We start from the raw sequence: 21,795 nt of genomic DNA on the forward strand, positions 1-21,795 counted from the left end.
TCATCGATATCACGCTGTAAATGGTTGTAAAGGACTGAAGGACTGCAACATGCGATTTCATCGATTTATAGTTAGTCAAAGGACTGTCTCATTTCAAACATAGACAGAGAGAATCATACTATCTTTGTCTTATACTAGTACTAGCACCACAAAGAAAAGGACGAGTATAGTTTTTTTTGTTCTTATTTACAGACAATTTGGTATGACCAACTATATCGACTATAAATTTTTTCTGTTTGAGTTAAGGAAATAAACGCTATACTATATATTGAACATGCTGTCGTTTACTGTCAACTGTTGTTGTCACGATGTCACGGATGTCAGTGTCAAATTTGTTATGATGGACCTTGTGGATTGTACGGTGATGCGAAGACTTATATTTTGTTAAAATAACATTTTCGCTATTATTTTCCTATAAATTTAGTGCTATTTAACAACGGTCCTTGTGGAAATTGTATATACTGGTTTAAAAACAGGATTTGTGTATAATATCACTCGACAACAAACTTCATACCAACAACAAAAGCTTCTTTCCTAATTATTACTAAAACACCGTCTTTAATTTAGATTTTTATCATGTCAGATGACGAGGTGATACGTTTCGAAATCACTGATTATGATTTAGACAACGAATTTAATCCAAACAGGAGAGGAAGGGCCAAGAAGGAACATCAAATATATGGTTAGAGAATTACCTATTTCACAATTATATGTAATTTATTTTGTTTATTTAGGTTGTTATATACTAGTAATTTGGTTTGTCTTCTTAATTACCCTTGTAATAATATATCTCTTACATTTGTGTTTATTGTTATGCAGTTTGTAGATAATATAATTAGGAAACTCTTAACATTTTTTGTGTGCCAAACATTAGTTGTTAAACTGTTAATATCTTTTGCTAACAATATAATTGAAATAAAAAAAAAATTGAGATGGCAGGTGGCTGGAGCCTTGTGGAGAAGATAGGCTCTAGACAGGGACTCATGGAGGAATATGGGAGAGGCCTATGCCAAGAGCAACCAGACAAGACGTCTGCGGAGACAGGCTAGCAGTAAACTAACATTATAATTGAAATTCCAGGTGTATGGGCTAAAGACAGTGATGAGGATGACAATGAAGATAATGTGCGACAGAGAAGCCGCAAGCAGAAGGACTATGCTGCTCCCATCGGGTTTGTGGCGGGGGGCGTGCAGCAGGCGGGAAAAAAAAAGGAGGCTAAACAAGGTAAAATGTTTATACCATGGTTAGCATAAATGCAGAAATACCAGAAATTTTCAAGCCTTTTTAAACCATCAACTTTTGGGTTATTTCTATTCAGAATCATGAGAACTATCAATTTAAATAGGAACTAGTGTCTGAAAAAAATTCAGTTTTGTGTTACATTTTTACACACACACACATTTTTACATTTTGTATGGGCTGTCACAAAACTGACACACAATATGTACATTTTCAATGAATGATAGAAGTTTCTATTTGTTACTAAGAAAGTTTTAGAATACAAATAATCCTTACACTTCAATAAAAGGAATCATTAAAAAATTAAAAATAAATACTTTGTTGAATCTTAATCACAGCAAATCCTCAATAGTCTTAAGTGCCATAGACCCTACTGGCGCTTCAGTCCTTTAAGCCAATTTATGCCATTTAGAATTTTTTTCAAAAATCCAAACGATAGAAAAATTCTATCCAACTACCGAACTGCCTCACAAAATTTCACAAGAATCGGTTAAGAAATGCGACCTGCAGAGAACATCCATTTTTGCCCCAGCTGATGTGGAGACCTTTGCTAATGCTTGGTCAATTAAATGTAGATTGAACGTGACCTTATGACCAGTATAGTTCCAGAGAACCATTTAGCCAATACACCTCACCTTACCTGAGAGTTCATCGTCACTCTCACTAGCCAGTACCACAGGGCGGACACACTATACATCAAAAATCACTTGCGTTTCTATGTGTTAACGGCGCGTGTGTACACGCATCATGCGTCATAGTGTGAGTAAGTTGCTTAAAAATAGTACTGAGCGGCCGGCAAACGGCCGTGAATCTGCTGTCTCAGGGCGAGGTAACTCGTCTCGGGGCGGGGCGGTGCGTGGCCGTTCTGTATGATAATACTATTTATTCCTTACCAGTATATACTTATTCCGTGCCAGTACAGACCCTGTCGCCGTGGCCGAAACCGGCCAGGACGGGATGATATTACTTTAGCCTCATATTGTCTATTTCTTTTCCAGAGATAGAATCAACAGAAAAATCATCCAGGCCAATCATAGTTGACAGCTCCGATGAGGAGTCCACAGTGGCCCAACCAGATGAGTCGGAGACAGCAGGCATCCGGAGACAGGGTCAGGGGATGCGCAGTGCTAATTTCGGTGGTAATATGGGCACTTGGGAGAAACATACCAAGGGTATTGGAGCTAAACTGCTCTTACAGGTATGTTCTATTTATAACCTAGTTTTTATTTAGACTTCTGTCTGATAGATACTGATACCAGGACATCGCCACATCCCCAGTGAGATGTATAGGATCGTGATGTGAAAAGGGGCTTGCAGTTAGGAAAAATAATAGGGTTTGCGGGTACGTAGGGTTATGAGTTACCGTGGCCTGTTGAACCCGGAAATCCGAGATTTTGTAGAGATCCACAAAAAATTTTTTTTTTCATAAGTGGCTGAAAATAAAGTATGAGTTTCGAATTGTAGTACATCGCTTGCTCATAATAATATTTAAATTTTCAACAATATTTAATTTTTCTTATCTTTATTTCATTCTAATCTATGAACTAAAAGTTCCCGTTCGTATAACATGACAAGCTCTGATGTGACTTTATTTATTTCATAATAAATTATAATCCTACGCGTCATGTCGACCCTTTTTAGAATGCACAAAGGTATTGGGTTGCAGTCGCGCGTAAAAGGTTAAAATTAAAATAACATTTAAATATTTTAAGATTCTTTTTTTTTTTCTTTTTTTTTAGAACACATTATCTCGAACATTATGTAATCTGGTTTCAGATGGGTTACCAACCGGGGCGCGGTCTGGGCAAAGACCTGCAGGGCATATCGGCGCCCGTCGAAGCGACCGTGAGGAAAGGGCGAGGTGCTATAGGCGCCTATGGTCCCGAGAAAGCAGCCGTAAGTATCTGATTTTTAGAGTTCCGTACCCAAAGGGTAAAAACGGGACCCTATTACTAAGACTCCACTGTTCATAATTTTAAAACTAACACGAGACTTAATCGCGTACAAACTTACGTTTATTTATTAAACGTAAACATGTTAGTTTTAAAATTATGGACAGTGGAGTCTTAGTAATAGGGTCCCGTTTTTACCCTTTGGGTAGTTAGTTAAAATTATGAGTGAAAATCGTGTTAGTTTAAATCAGTATACTCCACTGTCCGTCTGTCTGTCCGTCACCAGGCTGTATCTCATGAACCGTGATTACCATTGTTATTTCAGCAAAAAGCAAAGAGAGAGGAAGAGCGCCGCCTGAAAGAGAAGGAAGATGAGAAGGCCCCAGAGAAATCATACCACTGGAAGAAGTCGCACAAGGGCCGGTACTTTTACAGAGACTCCAATGACGTCATACAGGAAGGAAAGCCCACCGTGCACACTATCGGCAGGTACTCATATCCTTATTCATTTATTCATATAAAAACAAGACAATTTGGTACTTTAATTTATCCGTTTTTCGAGATTAGACTCTATTTAACTGGGAATAAGGTTAGAAATTGTGTGTGAGTGCTGGAAGGAATCCCAGATGGGTGGTGGCGAAAGAATCCCTGGTATTTCTACCGGGACGACATAGTCCAGGAGGTATTAATTAGAGACTAGACTCTATTCGTATGGGGATAAGGTTAGATATTGTACGTATCACTGCGCCGTCTGGAAGTGAAAGCTCCAGAGAAATCATACCATTAGTTAAAAGAAGTTCCCCAAAGGCCGTTACTATATAGAGACTGATGACGTCATACAGAAGGGGAAACCTAATAACGTACGCACATCATTCACAATTCGTATTCATTTATCCATAAAATGAAAAAAAAAAAATTCAAATTATACAGGGTTGCTAAAAAGTAAGTGCATTCCCGTTGCCAGGGAGGTTTTGGGATTATACTGAGCATAACTTTTACTATGGGACCAACCACGAAATCGCGAAAAAAGATTTACCCTCCCATAGAAAATGGACCAGCCAAAATGTATGAAACAGGCAATAGTTATTTGTGCAACAAGAGAGGAAAGTTGGTTTTTCTTGCGAGTGTTTATTTTGAGTCCCGAGAAAGCGAAAGATTCTATAATTGAATCACGAGCGAAGCGAGTGATTCTAAGGTAGAATCTTGAGCGTAGCGAGGGACTCAAAAACACGAGATGTAAAATAACTTTGCTCTCGTGTTGCACACATAATTTTTCACCTCAGTAGTGAGAACATATTAAAGGTTAAAATGTATTTCGAATTACACAGAATAAACAGAAGAAAAAGTATTATAATATGTACGATACGATAAGATACGATACGATACGATACGATACGATACGACAGACGGACCGTACCGTACCGTACCGTACCGTAGTATAAAGTTCATGGCCTTCACTAAATTAAAAAGCTACATTGTTTCACTCCCTGGAGTGAGGAAAATCGCACTTTCCTCACTCCAGGGAGTGACGAAAGTAGGCTTGTTCGAGCTGCTGAGGTGAAAAAAAAAATTCGCGATTTCGGGGATGGTCCCATAGTAAAAGTTGCTCAGTGAAATCCCAAAACCTCCTAGCAACGGGAATGCACTTATTTTTTAGCCACCGTGTATATCATTCGAGATTAGACTTTATTCTTATAGAGTAAGGTAGAAAATTGTATAGCTACTGGAAGAAGTCTCACAAGGGATACCTACTGTAGGATTTTGTGCTGAAAACACACTAGGAATTGCGGTCTAATAACTTATTAATTAGCATACTCGTACAACACCTGTTTTAGGGACTTGGTTTACATAGTCATATTTATTTTGCAGTAGTGAGCTGTCTCGAGTACCAGTAATCGACATGACGGGCAAAGAGAAGCGAGTTTTAAGCGGGTACCACGCACTTAGAGCAGTGGCGCCACGCTTCGAACACGAGCCGCGGCGAAAGTGCACTAATTTCTCCGCCCCACAGCTGGTGCATAACCTGGAGCTGATGGTGGAGTGCTGCGAGCAGGTTAGCGAGGGACATGTAGTTAGAGTGGGACAGATATACATTACGCAGTAACTCCAGACGCAACTCCACCCAAAAATCGTCTTTATGTTTAAGACAAGAAGTATCAAATTAATAAAATGTAATTCTTCCACAGGATATAATTCAAAACGCTCGCGAGCTACAACAGGCGGAGGACGAGATCATAGTTCTAGAGCGAGACTTGAAAGAGTGCGATGACAAACTTAAAGAGCAGGATGAGATTATCGATAAAGTGCGAGATATCAGGGAGCGAGTGGCGCAGCTAAGCGAACCGGACCTCTCGCTTGAGAGGGCGTATGAGGTCGTCTCGGATCTTAAGGTGAGAAATCTTTTATGTTGTTATATTAGGGGTTTTGTTTATTTATTTAAAGCCTGTCGTATCCCACTGCTGGGCAAAGGCCTCCCCCCAATTTCTCATAGATCTCTGTCCAGTGCTGTGTAATCATTTAAAAATAAAATAAACATTGATTATAATATTTGTATATTGTAATCTAATTTTATTTCGCAGGAATCTTACCCGCTCGAATACGACATGTTCGGTATCGGCGCCATCGCCGGCAACATCGTCAGTCCTTTATTCAGCGCACTAATGGCTCAGTGGGACCCTCTCAAGGCGCCCTCGGAACCGGTCCCAGTGTTCCTCAAATGGCGTCAGTTGCTAAGCGAAGAGGCTTATAACAGTCTTCTTTGGCAACATTACGCTCCTGCACTTAAGACTGCTGCCGCGTAAGTATTATTAAGGCGGTTCCCTGAGCCAGAAGGCGAAAAATCTCATTATATGATCATGTTTTTCTAAGAGGCGTTGATATTCGTAGACGTGGAAAAAATATATGTAGTTCTTGACTATATTATCTTTAACAACATAGCTTCCGATACACGAATTATGAAACTTCGGTCGATACAATGAATTCCCAAAGTAACCTTTAACTCTGACTTTTAATCCTACTTTACTCGGTTATTTATTATATGATACTATAAACAAAAAAAGAAGAAAAAACAATCTTAACATAAATAGTAATTTCATAGCTTTAGAATTTCGATATTGTAAGGTAACGTTTTTAAAATAAATAAAAACCGACAAAATTCGATCAAAATTGACACTTGGCGTGTATGTGCTTTCCCATTTTTTCTTGCGAAATGTGACAAAGACAGCGGCAAACCGATGGAACGGCCTTAATACCATTTTACGCTAGATGGCGGTGTTCGAACGACTGAATTGCACTACTAATCCTTTATAAGATTTTCTTAAAATTCGTCTGTCATAGCTGACATATGCTTCACGTAGCCAACAAAAGTTGAGGTAGAATATCCGGGCAGTAGCATTTGCCTGAATATGAATTTCATTGTCCTTTTCAGAGTATGGAACCCCCGCATCCCTGAGGCCATGCTGGCTTCCCTAACGGAGTGGTCCCAAGCCTGTCCTCCTTGGCTGTCAGCGTCTGTAGCCGCCAACGTTGTGGCCCCGCGGCTACTAGAGGCCGTGCGAGGCTGGGACCCCACGCACGACACGCAGCCGCTGCATCATTGGGTGCTGCCGTGGCATCCTCTCGCTGGTGAGCACTACATCCTCTAGCTGATGGAGATACATGCTGGCTTCACTAATGGAGGGGCTAATGCGGCTATCAGCGTCCGGGGCCGCCAACGTGGTGGCCCCACGGTTACAGATGGAGGCCGTGCTCATCATCAATATCCATAACATTTAATCACGCACTCTCCTGACTCTCCTCGTATCGGCAGAGGTATAGTAAAACGTTGGACGTGGTGCCGTGACCAGGATACATTTATTAATCAGGACCTATTATAAAAGGCAATGTAATTCGGCAAAGTTCATATTCGGTCAATCTCTAGTTTCGTTTATCCTGATTGCATCTGCTCCTGCTTCGAAACTGTATTTTCACTTTGGAGCCTCAGATTCCCATTACTTAGTCTGAACTGTAACCAGTGGGGAGACACTCCTTTCGGGCAAACTCGGCTACGTCCGGCTCGGCATTGCTGCGACCAATTATTACGGGAAAAAATAAAAAACGGGAACAAAAAATAGTGTAATACTATTTTAATTGTTTAACTTTTATTTTAAGTGTTTTGTTTTTAGTTAAGTATTCCTTTTGGCATTGTAACTTTTAAATTGTATGTTGATATGGGTGTACAACTGTACGTGTTGCCTGTAATAAAACTTTATTTATTTTATTTATTTTATTTTATTTTATTAGGGTTGGCACAACTTGACGTTCCTTTGCGTGCACGACCGCAGATAAGATAACGACTTGAATTTCGACAACCCTAAATAGCCAAAAGGAATAGTGACATACATCAGCAAGGGACAGCATGATTCGACCCTGAAGTGGTGTAACAGAAGTATATTGTGGACTTCCGGTTCGAACGCCATCTTGATAGTAGCCTCGTGATTAATTCCCTTGTTTTTTGCTCATTAATATTGTTTAAAGTGTAATATCGATAGCTTTATTATACAATAATCTAATGTGGTAGTGTGCAGTGAATGGAGAATTAATCTCAAAGCGTGTTTAACCACCATTTTGGAGTCAACGGCCGGTAGTCCACGTGCTTCTCGTAAAATCCAGCTATCGGTTTTACGAGACAACTACAACAACCACCGAACAGCGTCGTGCTCTAAGAGTATTTATTTTGTTCCTACCCTTTTACGTGACATTGGCTACGGGCAACACCGCCCTCAAGTCCATCAAGAAAAGAAAAGAATAGTACATTTTACAACTAGTGTGAAAAGACATTTCACACGTGTTGTAAACGACGTTTTTTAATACAATTGCGAAAAAATAATAAATTAATATATCATTAGTAGAATCATACCACCAAACCAAACCAAAACCAAAAGTACCTATACAGCCCGCGATATGCGAGCTGCCGCAGCCCGCGATACCTTCATACTCGTGCGCGCCCCGGCCGCGGCCGCCGCGGGCCCGGCGCGGGTTGGTCAACGACACCTCCGAGTAACTCATGAGGCCCTGGTACCTGCTCCGCGCTAAATTCAATTTTAACTGCGTTTCGAAAGTATAGTTTGGAACTAAAAAGTAAAAAGCACTAGTTCGAGAAATTGAGCTTCTCACACGCTACGCAGCCACAAAAAGTACCACTTTTTGAGTAACTGTATTACAATAGTAGATTGTTAACCAAGGGATGAAAGGCACTCATTCCTGCCGAGGTATTTTGGCGCTCGAACGCAGTGAGAGCGCCAAGAGTCTGAGGCAGAAATGATGCCTTTCACCCGAGTTAAACACTCTACTTTTCATTTCGAATACGAGAAAAGTAAAATGCATGGGTTTTTTAAAAAACATGACTAAGTATACATTTTTATAGTATTTCTTGAGGGTACTTTGAATTAACAATTCAGGCAAAAGTATCGTTATTTATGGAATGGAGAGTCAAATACTAGAATGGAAATTGTATAACAAATCCATTTAAACTTAAATTTCAATTGCTTATTGTAAACAAATTAATAAAATCGTACATCGAACGTAAAATGCTCTAGTGCAGACACGTATCATTTTCTGCACACCTTTTAGAACAACAATGACCCTCTTTCAGAGCATGAGAAATGAAAAGTATATTGTGTTTGTGTCAGGGACGGCGTTGGCGACGGCAGTGTACCCCCTGATCCGGTCGCGGCTGGCGGCGGCGCTGGCGGCGTGGCACCCGGCGGACGGGTCGGCGCGCCCGCTGCTGGCGGCGTGGCGCGACGCGTGGGGCGCCGCGCTGCAGGCCATGCTGCACCACCACATCGTGCCCAAGCTGGAGCACTGTCTCCAGCACGCGCCCGTGCACCTCGTCGGACAGGAGAACAGTAAGAACTAACACCCCCCCCTCCCCCTCCCCCCTGTAGGTGCCGATTCTTCTCTCACTCGCGTGAGAGTGATGTGAGCCTGATGGATGTATCAAACATGATATTGCTAATTTTTTCCTTTAATATAAAATTTGGAGTATCGCTCGCAGACGTATCTGCATGTTAAAAAATTGATGATATTACTAATTTTTAGAAGCAATTTTCATATTTTTTTAGCTTTTGTGCAACATTTGTTACAATTTTTTTAAATGCATTTTAGACATAAGTTCGTGATTTTTTTTTATCGAGCGAATTAAAAAAATCAGGATAGAATCGATGAAGCTACTAGAGAAAGGCCTCAAGATTGAAGAAGAACAAGAAGAAAGAATATAATTTTTAAGAAAAAAAACCCAACTTCAATGGGGGATGCCGCTGAAAGTTTACTTATTGTTGATGGTGCACTCTTAGATTCCAGACAATGAAATGAAATAGACAGCATATTTTGCGTAATTATCCTAATCCATCTTTTGACTAATTTTGCCTAATTGCCTAATTATTATAATATTGCCTAATAATGTAGAAAAGGAGGTAAAACCACCCACTTTTCTAGTAGCATTTCGTTTTTGTAAGGGTCGCAGTTCTAACCTAACCTACTTTTCTGATAGCATTTCGTTTCTGTAAGGGTCACAGTTCTAACCCAACCTAACCCACTTTTCTAGTAGCATTTCCGGGTCCGGGTCTGGGTCCGGATCCGAGTCCGGGTCCGTGTCCGGCTGTCCGGGTCCAAGTTTGGGTCAGAGTTCGGTCCGGGTCCAGATCCGAGTTGGGGTCCATGTCCAGACCCGGGTCCGGGTCCGAGTCCGGGTCCAAGTTTGGGTCTGGGTCCATAAGGAAGAGAACAAATCGCCAAACGTGAACTATGTGTCATTGAAGAGTTCCATTCTGATCATCATCAGCAGTTCCACTTAATCAAATGTCACTTTTTTAAATGTAAATGCTGGATTTGTTGATGAAAATACAAAAATATCAATATGTATGCATTTCACATTTGAGGAGTTCCCTCGGTTCCTCATGGGTCTCATCGTCAGAACTCGAGCTTGACAAAAATATGCCTTAAAAACTTAAGTTGCTTAACAAACATAAAGAAGAGGACAAATCGCCAAACGTAAACTATGCGTCATTAAAGAGTTCCATTCTGATCATCATCAGCAGTTCCACTTCATCAAATGTCACTTTTTAAAATGGAAATGCTGGATTTGTTGATAAAAATACAAAAATCACTATATGTATGCCTTTCACATTTGAGGAGTTCCCTCGATTCCTCATGGATCCCATCATCAGAACTCGAGCTTGACAAAAATGTTTCATGAAAACCTAACTTGCTTAACAAACATAACGAAGAGGACAAATCGCCAAAGGTGAACTATGCGTCATTGAAGAGTTCCGTTCTGATCATCATCAGCAGTTCCACTTCATCAAATGTCACTTTTTTAAATGTAAGTGCTTGATTTGTTGATGAAAATACTAAAATCACTATATGTAAGCCTTTAACATTTGAGGAGTTCCCTCGATTCCTCATGGATCCCATCATCAGAACTGCGTTTTGACAAAAACGGGACCAATCTGTATGTATATACTTACAATCAAAAAAAGAATTTTCAAAATCGGTCCAGAAATGACGGAGTTATGGAGTAACAAACATTAAAAAAAAAAAAAAAACAAAAAAAACATACAACCGAATTGATAACCTCCTCCTTTTGAAATCTTGAAGTCGGTTAAAAATACTTTTATTCAGGACGCTTACAATATTGCTTAAATCATATTTATTACACTTTTATTAATATAAAACATTAACGTCACGGAAAAGGTCTCCCCTCAATAAAATTATTGGCAATCGTATTATTATCTAAAATAGCGCTACGAATTTTCAAAAACTCCGCTCTCTGAAGCTACGGCACATTAACGAATTAAATAACTATACAAAAGTCTGTCTAGAACTCAAAAAAGACTACGTGTATTGTGCCGCAAGCGACTCGATTTTAATATTAATTTTTATTCTTTTATTTTTGACATGTTTCCTGTAACTTAGTTAATATTTTAGTAATACATATTTTAATTTTTAAGTTTGTATTTTAATTTTAATAGATTTTTATGTTTCAAAGCTTTATGAGCCATGTTGCTTGAATTAAATGAATACAATACAATATACTACGCGCAGCTTGACAACGTCAAATATTGTAATACCGCGCAATATGTTTAACATAATATATATTTTTAAAACTTTTAATGACCATATACAAGTTTTTTAATACCGGGCAACGGTGTATTGGGTAATATTCAAAGCTGCGTGCGGGATATATTTATGGGGAAGTGTCAAATAAGTGACAGTCATGTGGGCGTTGCCGTCATATTTCATTGGGGTCACCCATAAATTACGCCACACATTCAGGGGATGGCATCATAAAGCATGAGAAACGGAATAATAAATAACATTGATTGACTGTACGCTTTGTTATATAACATTTAAAACTTTCGCGTTTTGAACACATATTAAATCACATTTACAATCGGGTCTACCGCGAATTTATTTTGTTACCTTTATTTACCGACGTTTCGACACAGGTTTCACTGGTCGTGGTCGCGACACGCGGCTAACTGACGTCCCAGCAAAATGTCAAAACAGAGATAAATTCGCGATAGACCCGATTGTAAATTTGATTTAATATGTACGCTTTGTTGTTGCACAGCGGCGTGGTTGTGGTGCGTGGACTGGCTGGAGCTGCTGGGCGCGCCGACGCTGGGCGCGGTGGCGGCGCGCGCGCTGCTGCCGCGCTGGCTGGGCGCGCTGGCCGCCTGGCTCAACACCGCGCCCAAGCACGCGCAGGTGCTGCACAGCTACACGCAGTTCAAGGTCGGTATCGTGCATACACACACTATACACAAGTAGGTATAGACGCGCCACCGAGCGACCGGGGGTAAGAGACGCTGGGCGCGCTGGCCGCCTGGCTCAACACCGCGCCCAAGCACGCGCAGGTGCTGCACAGCTACACGCAGTTCAAGGTCGGTATCGTGCATACACACACTATACACAAGTAGGTATAGACGCGCCACCGAGCGACCGGGGGTAAGAGACGCTGGGCGCGCTGGCCGCCTGGCTCAACACCGCGCCCAAGCACGCGCAGGTGCTGCACAGCTACACGCAGTTCAAGGTCGGTATCGTGCATACACACACTATACACAAGTAGGTATAGACGCGCCACCGAGCGACCGGGGGTAAGAGACGCTGGGCGCGCTGGCCGCCTGGCTCAACACCGCGCCCAAGCACGCGCAGGTGCTGCACAGCTACACGCAGTTCAAGGTCGGTATCGTGCATACACACACTATACACAAGTAGGTATAGACGCGCCACCGAGCGACCGGGGGTAAGAGACGCTGGGCGCGCTGGCCGCCTGGCTCAACACCGCGCCCAAGCACGCGCAGGTGCTGCACAGCTACACGCAGTTCAAGGTCGGTATCGTGCATACACACACTATACACAAGTAGGTATAGACGCGCCACCGAGCGACCGGGGGTAAGAGACGCTGGGCGCGCTGGCCGCCTGGCTCAACACCGCGCCCAAGCACGCGCAGGTGCTGCACAGCTACACGCAGTTCAAGGTCGGTATCGTGCATACACACACTATACACAAGTAGGTATAGACGCGCCACCGAGCGACCGGGGGTAAGAGACGCTGGGCGCGCTGGCCGCCTGGCTCAACACCGCGCCCAAGCACGCGCAGGTGCTGCACAGCTACACGCAGTTCAAGGTCGGTATCGTGCATACACACACTATACACAAGTAGGTATAGACGCGCCACCGAGCGACCGGGGGTAAGAGACGCTGGGCGCGCTGGCCGCCTGGCTCAACACCGCGCCCAAGCACGCGCAGGTGCTGCACAGCTACACGCAGTTCAAGGTCGGTATCGTGCATACACACACTATACACAAGTAGGTATAGACGCGCCACCGAGCGACCGGGGGTAAGAGACGCTGGGCGCGCTGGCCGCCTGGCTCAACACCGCGCCCAAGCACGCGCAGGTGCTGCACAGCTACACGCAGTTCAAGGTCGGTATCGTGCATACACACACTATACACAAGTAGGTATAGACGCGCCACCGAGCGACCGGGGGTAAGAGACGCTGGGCGCGCTGGCCGCCTGGCTCAACACCGCGCCCAAGCACGCGCAGGTGCTGCACAGCTACACGCAGTTCAAGGTCGGTATCGTGCATACACACACTATACACAAGTAGGTATAGACGCGCCACCGAGCGACCGGGGGTAAGAGACGCTGGGCGCGCTGGCCGCCTGGCTCAACACCGCGCCCAAGCACGCGCAGGTGCTGCACAGCTACACGCAGTTCAAGGTCGGTATCGTGCATACACACACTATACACAAGTAGGTATAGACGCGCCACCGAGCGACCGGGGGTAAGAGACGCTGGGCGCGCTGGCCGCCTGGCTCAACACCGCGCCCAAGCACGCGCAGGTGCTGCACAGCTACACGCAGTTCAAGGTCGGTATCGTGCATACACATACTATACACAAGTAGGTATAGACGCGCCACCGAGCGACCGGGGGTAAGAGACGCTGGGCGCGCTGGCCGCCTGGCTCAACACCGCGCCCAAGCACGCGCAGGTGCTGCACAGCTACACGCAGTTCAAGGTCGGTATCGTGCATACACACACTATACACAAGTAGGTATAGACGCGCCACCGAGCGACCGGGGGTAAGAGACGCTGGGCGCGCTGGCCGCCTGGCTCAACACCGCGCCCAAGCACGCGCAGGTGCTGCACAGCTACACGCAGTTCAAGGTCGGTATCGTGCATACACACACTATACACAAGTAGGTATAGACGCGCCACCGAGCGACTGGGGGTAAGAGACGCTGGGCGCGCTGGCCGCCTGGCTCAACACCGCGCCCAAGCACGCGCAGGTGCTGCACAGCTACACGCAGTTCAAGGTCGGTATCGTGCATACACACACTATACACAAGTAGGTATAGACGCGCCACCGAGCGACCGGGGGTAAGAGACGCTGGGCGCGCTGGCCGCCTGGCTCAACACCGCGCCCAAGCATGCGCAGGTGCTGCACAGCTACACGCAGTTCAAGGTCGGTATCGCGCATACACACACTATACACAAGTAGGTATAGACGCGCCACCGAGCGACCGGGGGTAAGAGACGCTGGGCGCGCTGGCCGCCTGGCTCAACACCGCGCCCAAGCACGCGCAGGTGCTGCACAGCTACACGCAGTTCAAGGTCGGTATCGCGCATACACACACTATACACAAGTAGGTATAGACGCGCCACCGAGCGACCGGGGGTAAGAGACGCTGGGCGCGCTGGCCGCCTGGCTCAACACCGCGCCCAAGCACGCGCAGGTGCTGCACAGCTACACGCAGTTCAAGGTCGGTATCGTGCATACACACACTATACACAAGTAGGTATAGACGCGCCACCGAGCGACCGGGGGTAAGAGACGCTGGGCGCGCTGGCCGCCTGGCTCAACACCGCGCCCAAGCACGCGCAGGTGCTGCACAGCTACACGCAGTTCAAGGTCGGTATCGTGCATACACACACTATACACAAGTAGGTATAGACGCGCCACCGAGCGACCGGGGGTAAGAGACGCTGGGCGCGCTGGCCGCCTGGCTCAACACCGCGCCCAAGCACGCGCAGGTGCTGCACAGCTACACGCAGTTCAAGGTCGGTATCGTGCATACACACACTATACACAAGTAGGTATAGACGCGCCACCGAGCGACCGGGGGTAAGAGACGCTGGGCGCGCTGGCCGCCTGGCTCAACACCGCGCCCAAGCACGCGCAGGTGCTGCACAGCTACACGCAGTTCAAGGTCGGTATCGTGCATACACACACTATACACAAGTAGGTATAGACGCGCCACCGAGCGACCGGGGGTAAGAGACGCTGGGCGCGCTGGCCGCCTGGCTCAACACCGCGCCCAAGCACGCGCAGGTGCTGCACAGCTACACGCAGTTCAAGGTCGGTATCGTGCATACACACACTATACACAAGTAGGTATAGACGCGCCACCGAGCGACCGGGGGTAAGAGACGCTGGGCGCGCTGGCCGCCTGGCTCAACACCGCGCCCAAGCACGCGCAGGTGCTGCACAGCTACACGCAGTTCAAGGTCGGTATCGTGCATACACACACTATACACAAGTAGGTATAGACGCGCCACCGAGCGACCGGGGGTAAGAGACGCTGGGCGCGCTGGCCGCCTGGCTCAACACCGCGCCCAAGCACGCGCAGGTGCTGCACAGCTACACGCAGTTCAAGGTCGGTATCGTGCATACACACACTATACACAAGTAGGTATAGACGCGCCACCGAGCGACCGGGGGTAAGAGACGCTGGGCGCGCTGGCCGCCTGGCTCAACACCGCGCCCAAGCACGCGCAGGTGCTGCACAGCTACACGCAGTTCAAGGTCGGTATCGTGCATACACACACTATACACAAGTAGGTATAGACGCGCCACCGAGCGACCGGGGGTAAGAGACGCTGGGCGCGCTGGCCGCCTGGCTCAACACCGCGCCCAAGCACGCGCAGGTGCTGCACAGCTACACGCAGTTCAAGGTCGGTATCGTGCATACACACACTATACACAAGTAGGTATAGACGCGCCACCGAGCGACCGGGGGTAAGAGACGCTGGGCGCGCTGGCCGCCTGGCTCAACACCGCGCCCAAGCACGCGCAGGTGCTGCACAGCTACACGCAGTTCAAGGTCGGTATCGTGCATACACATACTATACACAAGTAGGTATAGACGCGCCACCGAGCGACCGGGGGTAAGAGACGCTGGGCGCGCTGGCCGCCTGGCTCAACACCGCGCCCAAGCACGCGCAGGTGCTGCACAGCTACACGCAGTTCAAGGTCGGTATCGTGCATACACATACTATACACAAGTAGGTATAGACGCGCCACCGAGCGACCGGGGGTAAGAGAAAGAATATTCATATAAAATTTGGGCAGCATAGGATTTTTTCTCTTTCACTCTTTATAAATTTCGGTATTTCGCCATCGCCTCCTACCTATGATGCCACCCGGTCGGTGATAAGGAAAAAGCATGGCACTATTTTCTCTTTCCTCTTATAGGAATCGCAATAAGATTATCTTTCTCTATCCAAGAGTGTCAGGCCCTTGGTATTAAACAAGATTTTTAATTTATTGTATCATTCCATTAATAGATGGCGCAGCTGAACCTGAATCGTAGTGGTTTTAAGGTTCAAATCTAAGTACATGTAACATGTTTTGTGTAATGTACGACCATCGACCACCTCAATGTGGGCGAGCGCTCATATTGTTACATATATTTGAACCTTAAAACCACCACGATTAAGCCGCTATTTAAACGACATTCTTGTTTTAGCATGCGCTCAGACACAATGGCCGACCGCTCACTTAAAAGAAACAATAGCTTATGTTTAACATATTAGGGTCTTAGGTTTAAAAAATGATTTGAGAAAATACATACTATAAATCTTAACTAATTCTAATCCAAAATGCAAACTGGTTTTTAATGGCTATTACTTATCAACATTACGATGCGGTTAAATACTTGTAAGTGAGTTTGTTCCAACTAATGAGCTATTAAATTATTTTAAAACGGGTCACTCACGTATTATTAAGCCAAATAGCTCGACATGTTTCGATCCAATTTACGAGGATCCTCTTCACGGAGCAACGACACGTCTTCACTGGTCGAGGGCGCGCCGTGTACTCATTAATATGTTTAATATGTTTGAGTCTCACGGGAGTTTTATAGTTAATGACCTGTTGTGAGATTGAAACTTAGGTTAAACGTTTGTCCCCTGTAGTGATCTACTAGCAGTTTTAAAGTCTTCCTAATCTTCCACAGAAAATCTTCCCCGAAGAGGTCCTAAAAGAGCCCGGCGTCCGCGACGCCTTCCGCAAGGCCCTCGACATGATGAACCGCAGCGCAGACATCGACTCCGTGGAGCCGCCCCCTCCCCCCCGCTTCACGTTTACCGTGGAGAAGGAAACCAGCAAGATTGCGGATGTGCTGGCCTCTACTACGCAGCAGAAGAGCTTCTCGGAGCTGCTCGAGTCGAGGTGTATAGAGAGAGGTAAATGCATAGAAAAGTACAACAAAAAAACATCCTATCTATCCTCGACTTATATGGGCACTCGCTCAGCGGATCGGCCTTATAAATTGCCTCCTATAAAATGGTTAGGTACGTATACTCAAGTAACATGCGCAGTGCGTCCAAAGATTCCGTAGAAGTTAAATAACTTACATAAATACATATTTATATTTCCTATCTGTTGCAGGTATCACATATGTGCCGCTAGCGGGCAAGACGCGGGAAGGCCGTCCGCTGTACAAGATCGGCAACAGCATGCAGTGCTACGTCATCAGGAACGTCATCATGTACTCCAAGGACAGCGGCCGCACCTTCGAACCCGTCGGCTTAGACAGATTGCTGGGTATGGCTGAGGAATAGTGTACCATTGTCCACCCGAACTGTTCACTGACAAGTTGTAGGCATCACGTTCGGACGCGGGAAGTGCGGCCGTTGTACAAGATCGGCAACAGCATGCAGTGCTACGTCATCAGGTACTCCAAGGACAGCGGCCGCACCATCGAACCCGTCGGCTTAGACAGATTGCTGGGTATGGCTGAGGAATAGTGTACCATTGTCCACCCGAACTGTTCACTGACAAGTTGTAGGCATCACGTTCGGACGCGGGAAGTGCGGCCGTTGTACAAGATCGGCAACAGCATGCAGTGCTACGTCATCAGGTACTCCAAGGACAGCGGCCGCACCTTCGAACCCGTCGGCTTAGACAGATTGCTGGGTATGGCTGAGGAATAGTGTACCATTGTCCACCCGAACTGTTAACTGACAAGTTGTAGGCATCACGTTCGGACGCGGGAAGTGCGGCCGTTGTACAAGATCGGCAACAGCATGCAGTGCTACGTCATCAGGTACTCCAAGGACAGCGTGCGCACCTTCGAGCCCGTCGGCTTGGACAGATTGCTGGGTACGACTGAGGAATAGTGCTGGATCTAATCGAAACCACACTGTTCAGTGACAATAGGGATTACGCGAAATTCTGCGTAGGTGGCGCCACTACCACAATCTGAGGGTCTATCGCGAAACAAGAAAATCGAAATTTCGTTATGGAACATCTCTGTCACTCTTGAATATTCGAGCGATAAAGAGGCAGATAGCGAAATTTCGGATTCGCGTTACCCGGTAGGTCCTCTGTAAACAAACCGCCTTGACGCATCAATGTCATATTTTATTATCTCTGAAAACTTGTCAAAAACCTGTCAAAAGTACAGTATGTAAAAGTTACTCTATGGTTTACTAAAAAGGCTAGTGCTGCACTCTGGTGGCAGAACATTGCAGTAATATCCCCTATTACGGAATACAGTAGAACCCGCTTAATACGATCAAACAAAAAAAAATACTTTTTGAGTATTGTTATTGAATACTGGTAGTGCCTTTATACCAATATTTAGGCGGGATGATAAAAAACGCGGGGAGTTATGTATGGGAGCCCTCAAGACACCAGAAGGGAATTGAATATTAAGTGGACTGTATCTAAAATTAACGAGAAGTACTTGTTTGACGCTTAGAATTAAGGGTGTTAGAAGAAATGCCTGCGCACATACCTTTGGAGCTCGTTGTGTGTCTCTTCGGCTGGCCAGCACTTCATAAAACTTTCACTTTGTGCGCGTTGGCAAGGGATAGGTAGCTTGGAAGGGTTTAGAGCGTTTTCACAAGTACCTACATTTTTAAAGTATTAAGAAAAAAATAACTACCTTAAACAAAAAATATCAAATTTGAAACTCAACAAATACTGACACAAACAGTTTTTTTTTTGGTACATGGAAATCCAGCGCTATATATACATATCCAAAAACTATAATAGAATTAGAAAGCCAATTATAGGTTTATCTCACAAAATACTACAATTATGTAGGTAAAAGAACTCTAATGTTGATTTACCTATAATCTTTGTTGTGTCTTCCATTCTAAATAAACAAATGATATGAAATAATACTAGCTTTACATTCACGTTTAACACGATTTCCCGTCTAAGACGCTTTTTTTGCTAGGTCCCCTCAGGATCGTCTTAAGCGAGTTCTACCTATATTTCTGCAATGTTCTGCCGCCAGAGTGCAGCAGTAGCACAAACTGTAAGTGTAAACCATAGAGTAACATTCATACCAAAGATAGATATAACTCCGTAATAGATAGATACAGTCTAAGGAAAAAACGTGCCTCGAAAATCAAGAAAATTTGATTCTCGTTCAGAGGGCGCTACTAGTTTTGGCCTACAGTCGTATAGATGGCGTTGACGGCTTCGTTTGTTATTTAACAATTTTAACGCATATCAGTGAAAGAACATGGGTCAAAATCATAAAAATAATTAATGCAAATAAAAAAAATCATTTATCTATATTTAAATACATTCTATCGTATTTTTATAAATCTTCATTTTTAGTTTTAAAGTGTGTCGACAGATGGCAGTGAATTTACTGGGGTTACAAAATTTTCTATGACAGTACCGCTCTAGTATAAGTTACTCTATGTTCATACTATGCCGTAAACAGTTTTTTGAGAAGTTTTCACAGATTATTTGTTACGAATAAATATGACATTGATGCATCAAGGTTTGTTTACTAGTGGCGCCCCCTACGCAGAGTTTTGCGTAATATTCCCTATTAGGGTTGGTAGGAAATCGAGTCTTTTGAGTGTTTATTTGTAGAATTCGACTCCTTTTTACGCGACTCTAGTGTTGACGGAACGTCTGAATTCGCTGTTTTCAAAGTGACTGACTGTGGATTTGTAGGGGTCCGCAAGCCCCAAGGGCCTGACACTCTTTGATAGAGAAAGATAGTCTTATTGCGATTCCTATAAGAGGAAAGAGAAAATAGTGCCATGCTTTGTCCTTATCACCGACCGGGTGGCATCATATGTAGGAGGCGATGGCGAAATACCGAAATTTATAAGTGAAAGAGAAAAAATCCCATGCTGCTCAATTTTTAAAGGAGTGTACAGATTTGAAACGGTCGGCAACGGGCGTGTAACGTCTGGAGTTGCAGGCGTCCATAGACTACGGTGACTGCTTACTATCAGGCGGGCCGTATGCTTGTTTGTCACCGACGTAGTATCTCTTTTTAAAGGAATCTGATAAGAAAAATATCACACATTTAAGGTCCATAACGGATATGATGTACACTGTAGACAAAGACTACGTTGAAAAATGAAATGAAGTAACTTATTTAAAATTGCATAGTTTAAGTGATTAATAAAAACAGTATTTTTATGTGTTCTTGTTTTACTATTATTCATGCTTAATTTCCTTAAATTACCTCAGCATGTTCTTGTGAGCTCACTTCTTTGTAGATAAAAGGTTAATGAAAACAACCAAATAAAATACAAATTTTACTAAAACAATATTGGTAACAAATAAATCAACAAAACATATAAGGAGTTAATATGAGGTTATACAATTATATATAATTAAAATAAATGTTAAACTTAACAATAGTTAATGATCTTAAATTATAAAAAATAAATTCGATCATAAATTGGCACTATTTATATTAAACTTGCCTTGAATAAATGACCGGAATTCGTTACAAGACAAACTCAAGAGGTAACAAAATACTGAAAACAGTAGCGAAATTGTTTCTTAAAATTATAATTGTTGTGGCAGTAAAATACTAAGTAGTACGTTTTAGTTAAATACATCTTTTCTTATTATAAAATATACTGAATTCAAGGCAAGTGGGTATTTAAAATGGCAAGGGATTTTTAAAGTTTAGTTAAATCATAATATTCGCGATTTTTATATAATCACTGGAAATCAGTTTTGTGTAAAAATGCATAATATAACAATTACTAAGTACTAAATTACATTTGATACGTACTTATAGTGGAGTAAAAATATTCGAAATGCCTACCTAGGTAGGTACCTAATATACAGCTTAGCACCCCTGCCCTGCATACATTTTTATATGCAGGGGTGCTAAGTTGATAGTTTTACTGGCTATACATGTGTATTAATAATATTAAACTAGGCAATATACCTAGGCATAAAAACTAGTAAATAATATTACGTTCGTGGAGATTTTAATCTTTATAGTAAAGCTTATCTTCCTTTGATTTTTATTGTTTCTAACGCGTTTATGAATAACGCCATAAATCTTTATAGTAAAGCTTATCTTCCTTTGATTTTTATTGTTTTTTATGAGTCTGTTATCTACAGACATAAGTATCTGAAACAGAACTGTTATCTTCTTTTATGATATCTGCCTAACATGTGCCAATGGCAAGCACAAAAATCATTAGGTATCTTATGTCCCAGATTTAAATATCTCAGAATAAAAAAAGATCTGCCCCAATCTAGTGTAACTTTGGTAGTACATAAAAAAAAAGATTAGTCCTTATCTCGTAGCAGTAAGGTTGAAAATGTTCTACTGAACTGTGACTTACCTTAGTCGGATCTAAATTCCGTCTCAGAATTAGTTAGTTACTGGCTGGTTGTACATCTTAGCGCCACTTGCACCATCCCACTAACCCGGGGTTAACCGGTTAAACCGTTAACCCAGTGTCAAATTATACTGGTAGCCATGGTAACTACAGGATTAACCGGTTAACCCCGGGCACAGAATAAGTAATAGTATTATCATACAGAACGGCCACGCACCGCCCTGCCCCGATTCGAATTACCTCGCCCCGCGACACCAGATTCG

At 44.0% G+C, this 21,795-nt stretch overlaps 1 protein-coding gene across 1 annotated transcript; it reads left to right on the forward strand.

Annotated features, from left to right (window-relative positions):
- Nucleotides 1-331: 331 nt before the first annotated feature.
- Nucleotides 332-20,307, forward strand: LOC134745931 (septin-interacting protein 1). Its single transcript, XM_063680105.1, has 13 exons — nt 332-682; nt 1,081-1,224; nt 2,238-2,437; nt 3,016-3,135; nt 3,457-3,620; nt 5,001-5,184; nt 5,318-5,521; nt 5,711-5,928; nt 6,559-6,755; nt 8,801-9,019; nt 11,746-11,909; nt 16,918-17,146; nt 17,352-20,307. Exons 1-13 carry the CDS (start codon nt 577-579, stop codon nt 17,522-17,524), a joined length of 2,322 nt encoding a protein of 773 aa, XP_063536175.1. The 5' UTR covers nt 332-576; the 3' UTR covers nt 17,525-20,307.
- Nucleotides 20,308-21,795: the final 1,488 nt, after the last annotated feature.

This window comes from Cydia strobilella, chromosome 1, assembly GCF_947568885.1.
Source record: "Cydia strobilella chromosome 1, ilCydStro3.1, whole genome shotgun sequence".
NCBI lineage: Eukaryota > Metazoa > Arthropoda > Insecta > Lepidoptera > Tortricidae > Cydia > Cydia strobilella.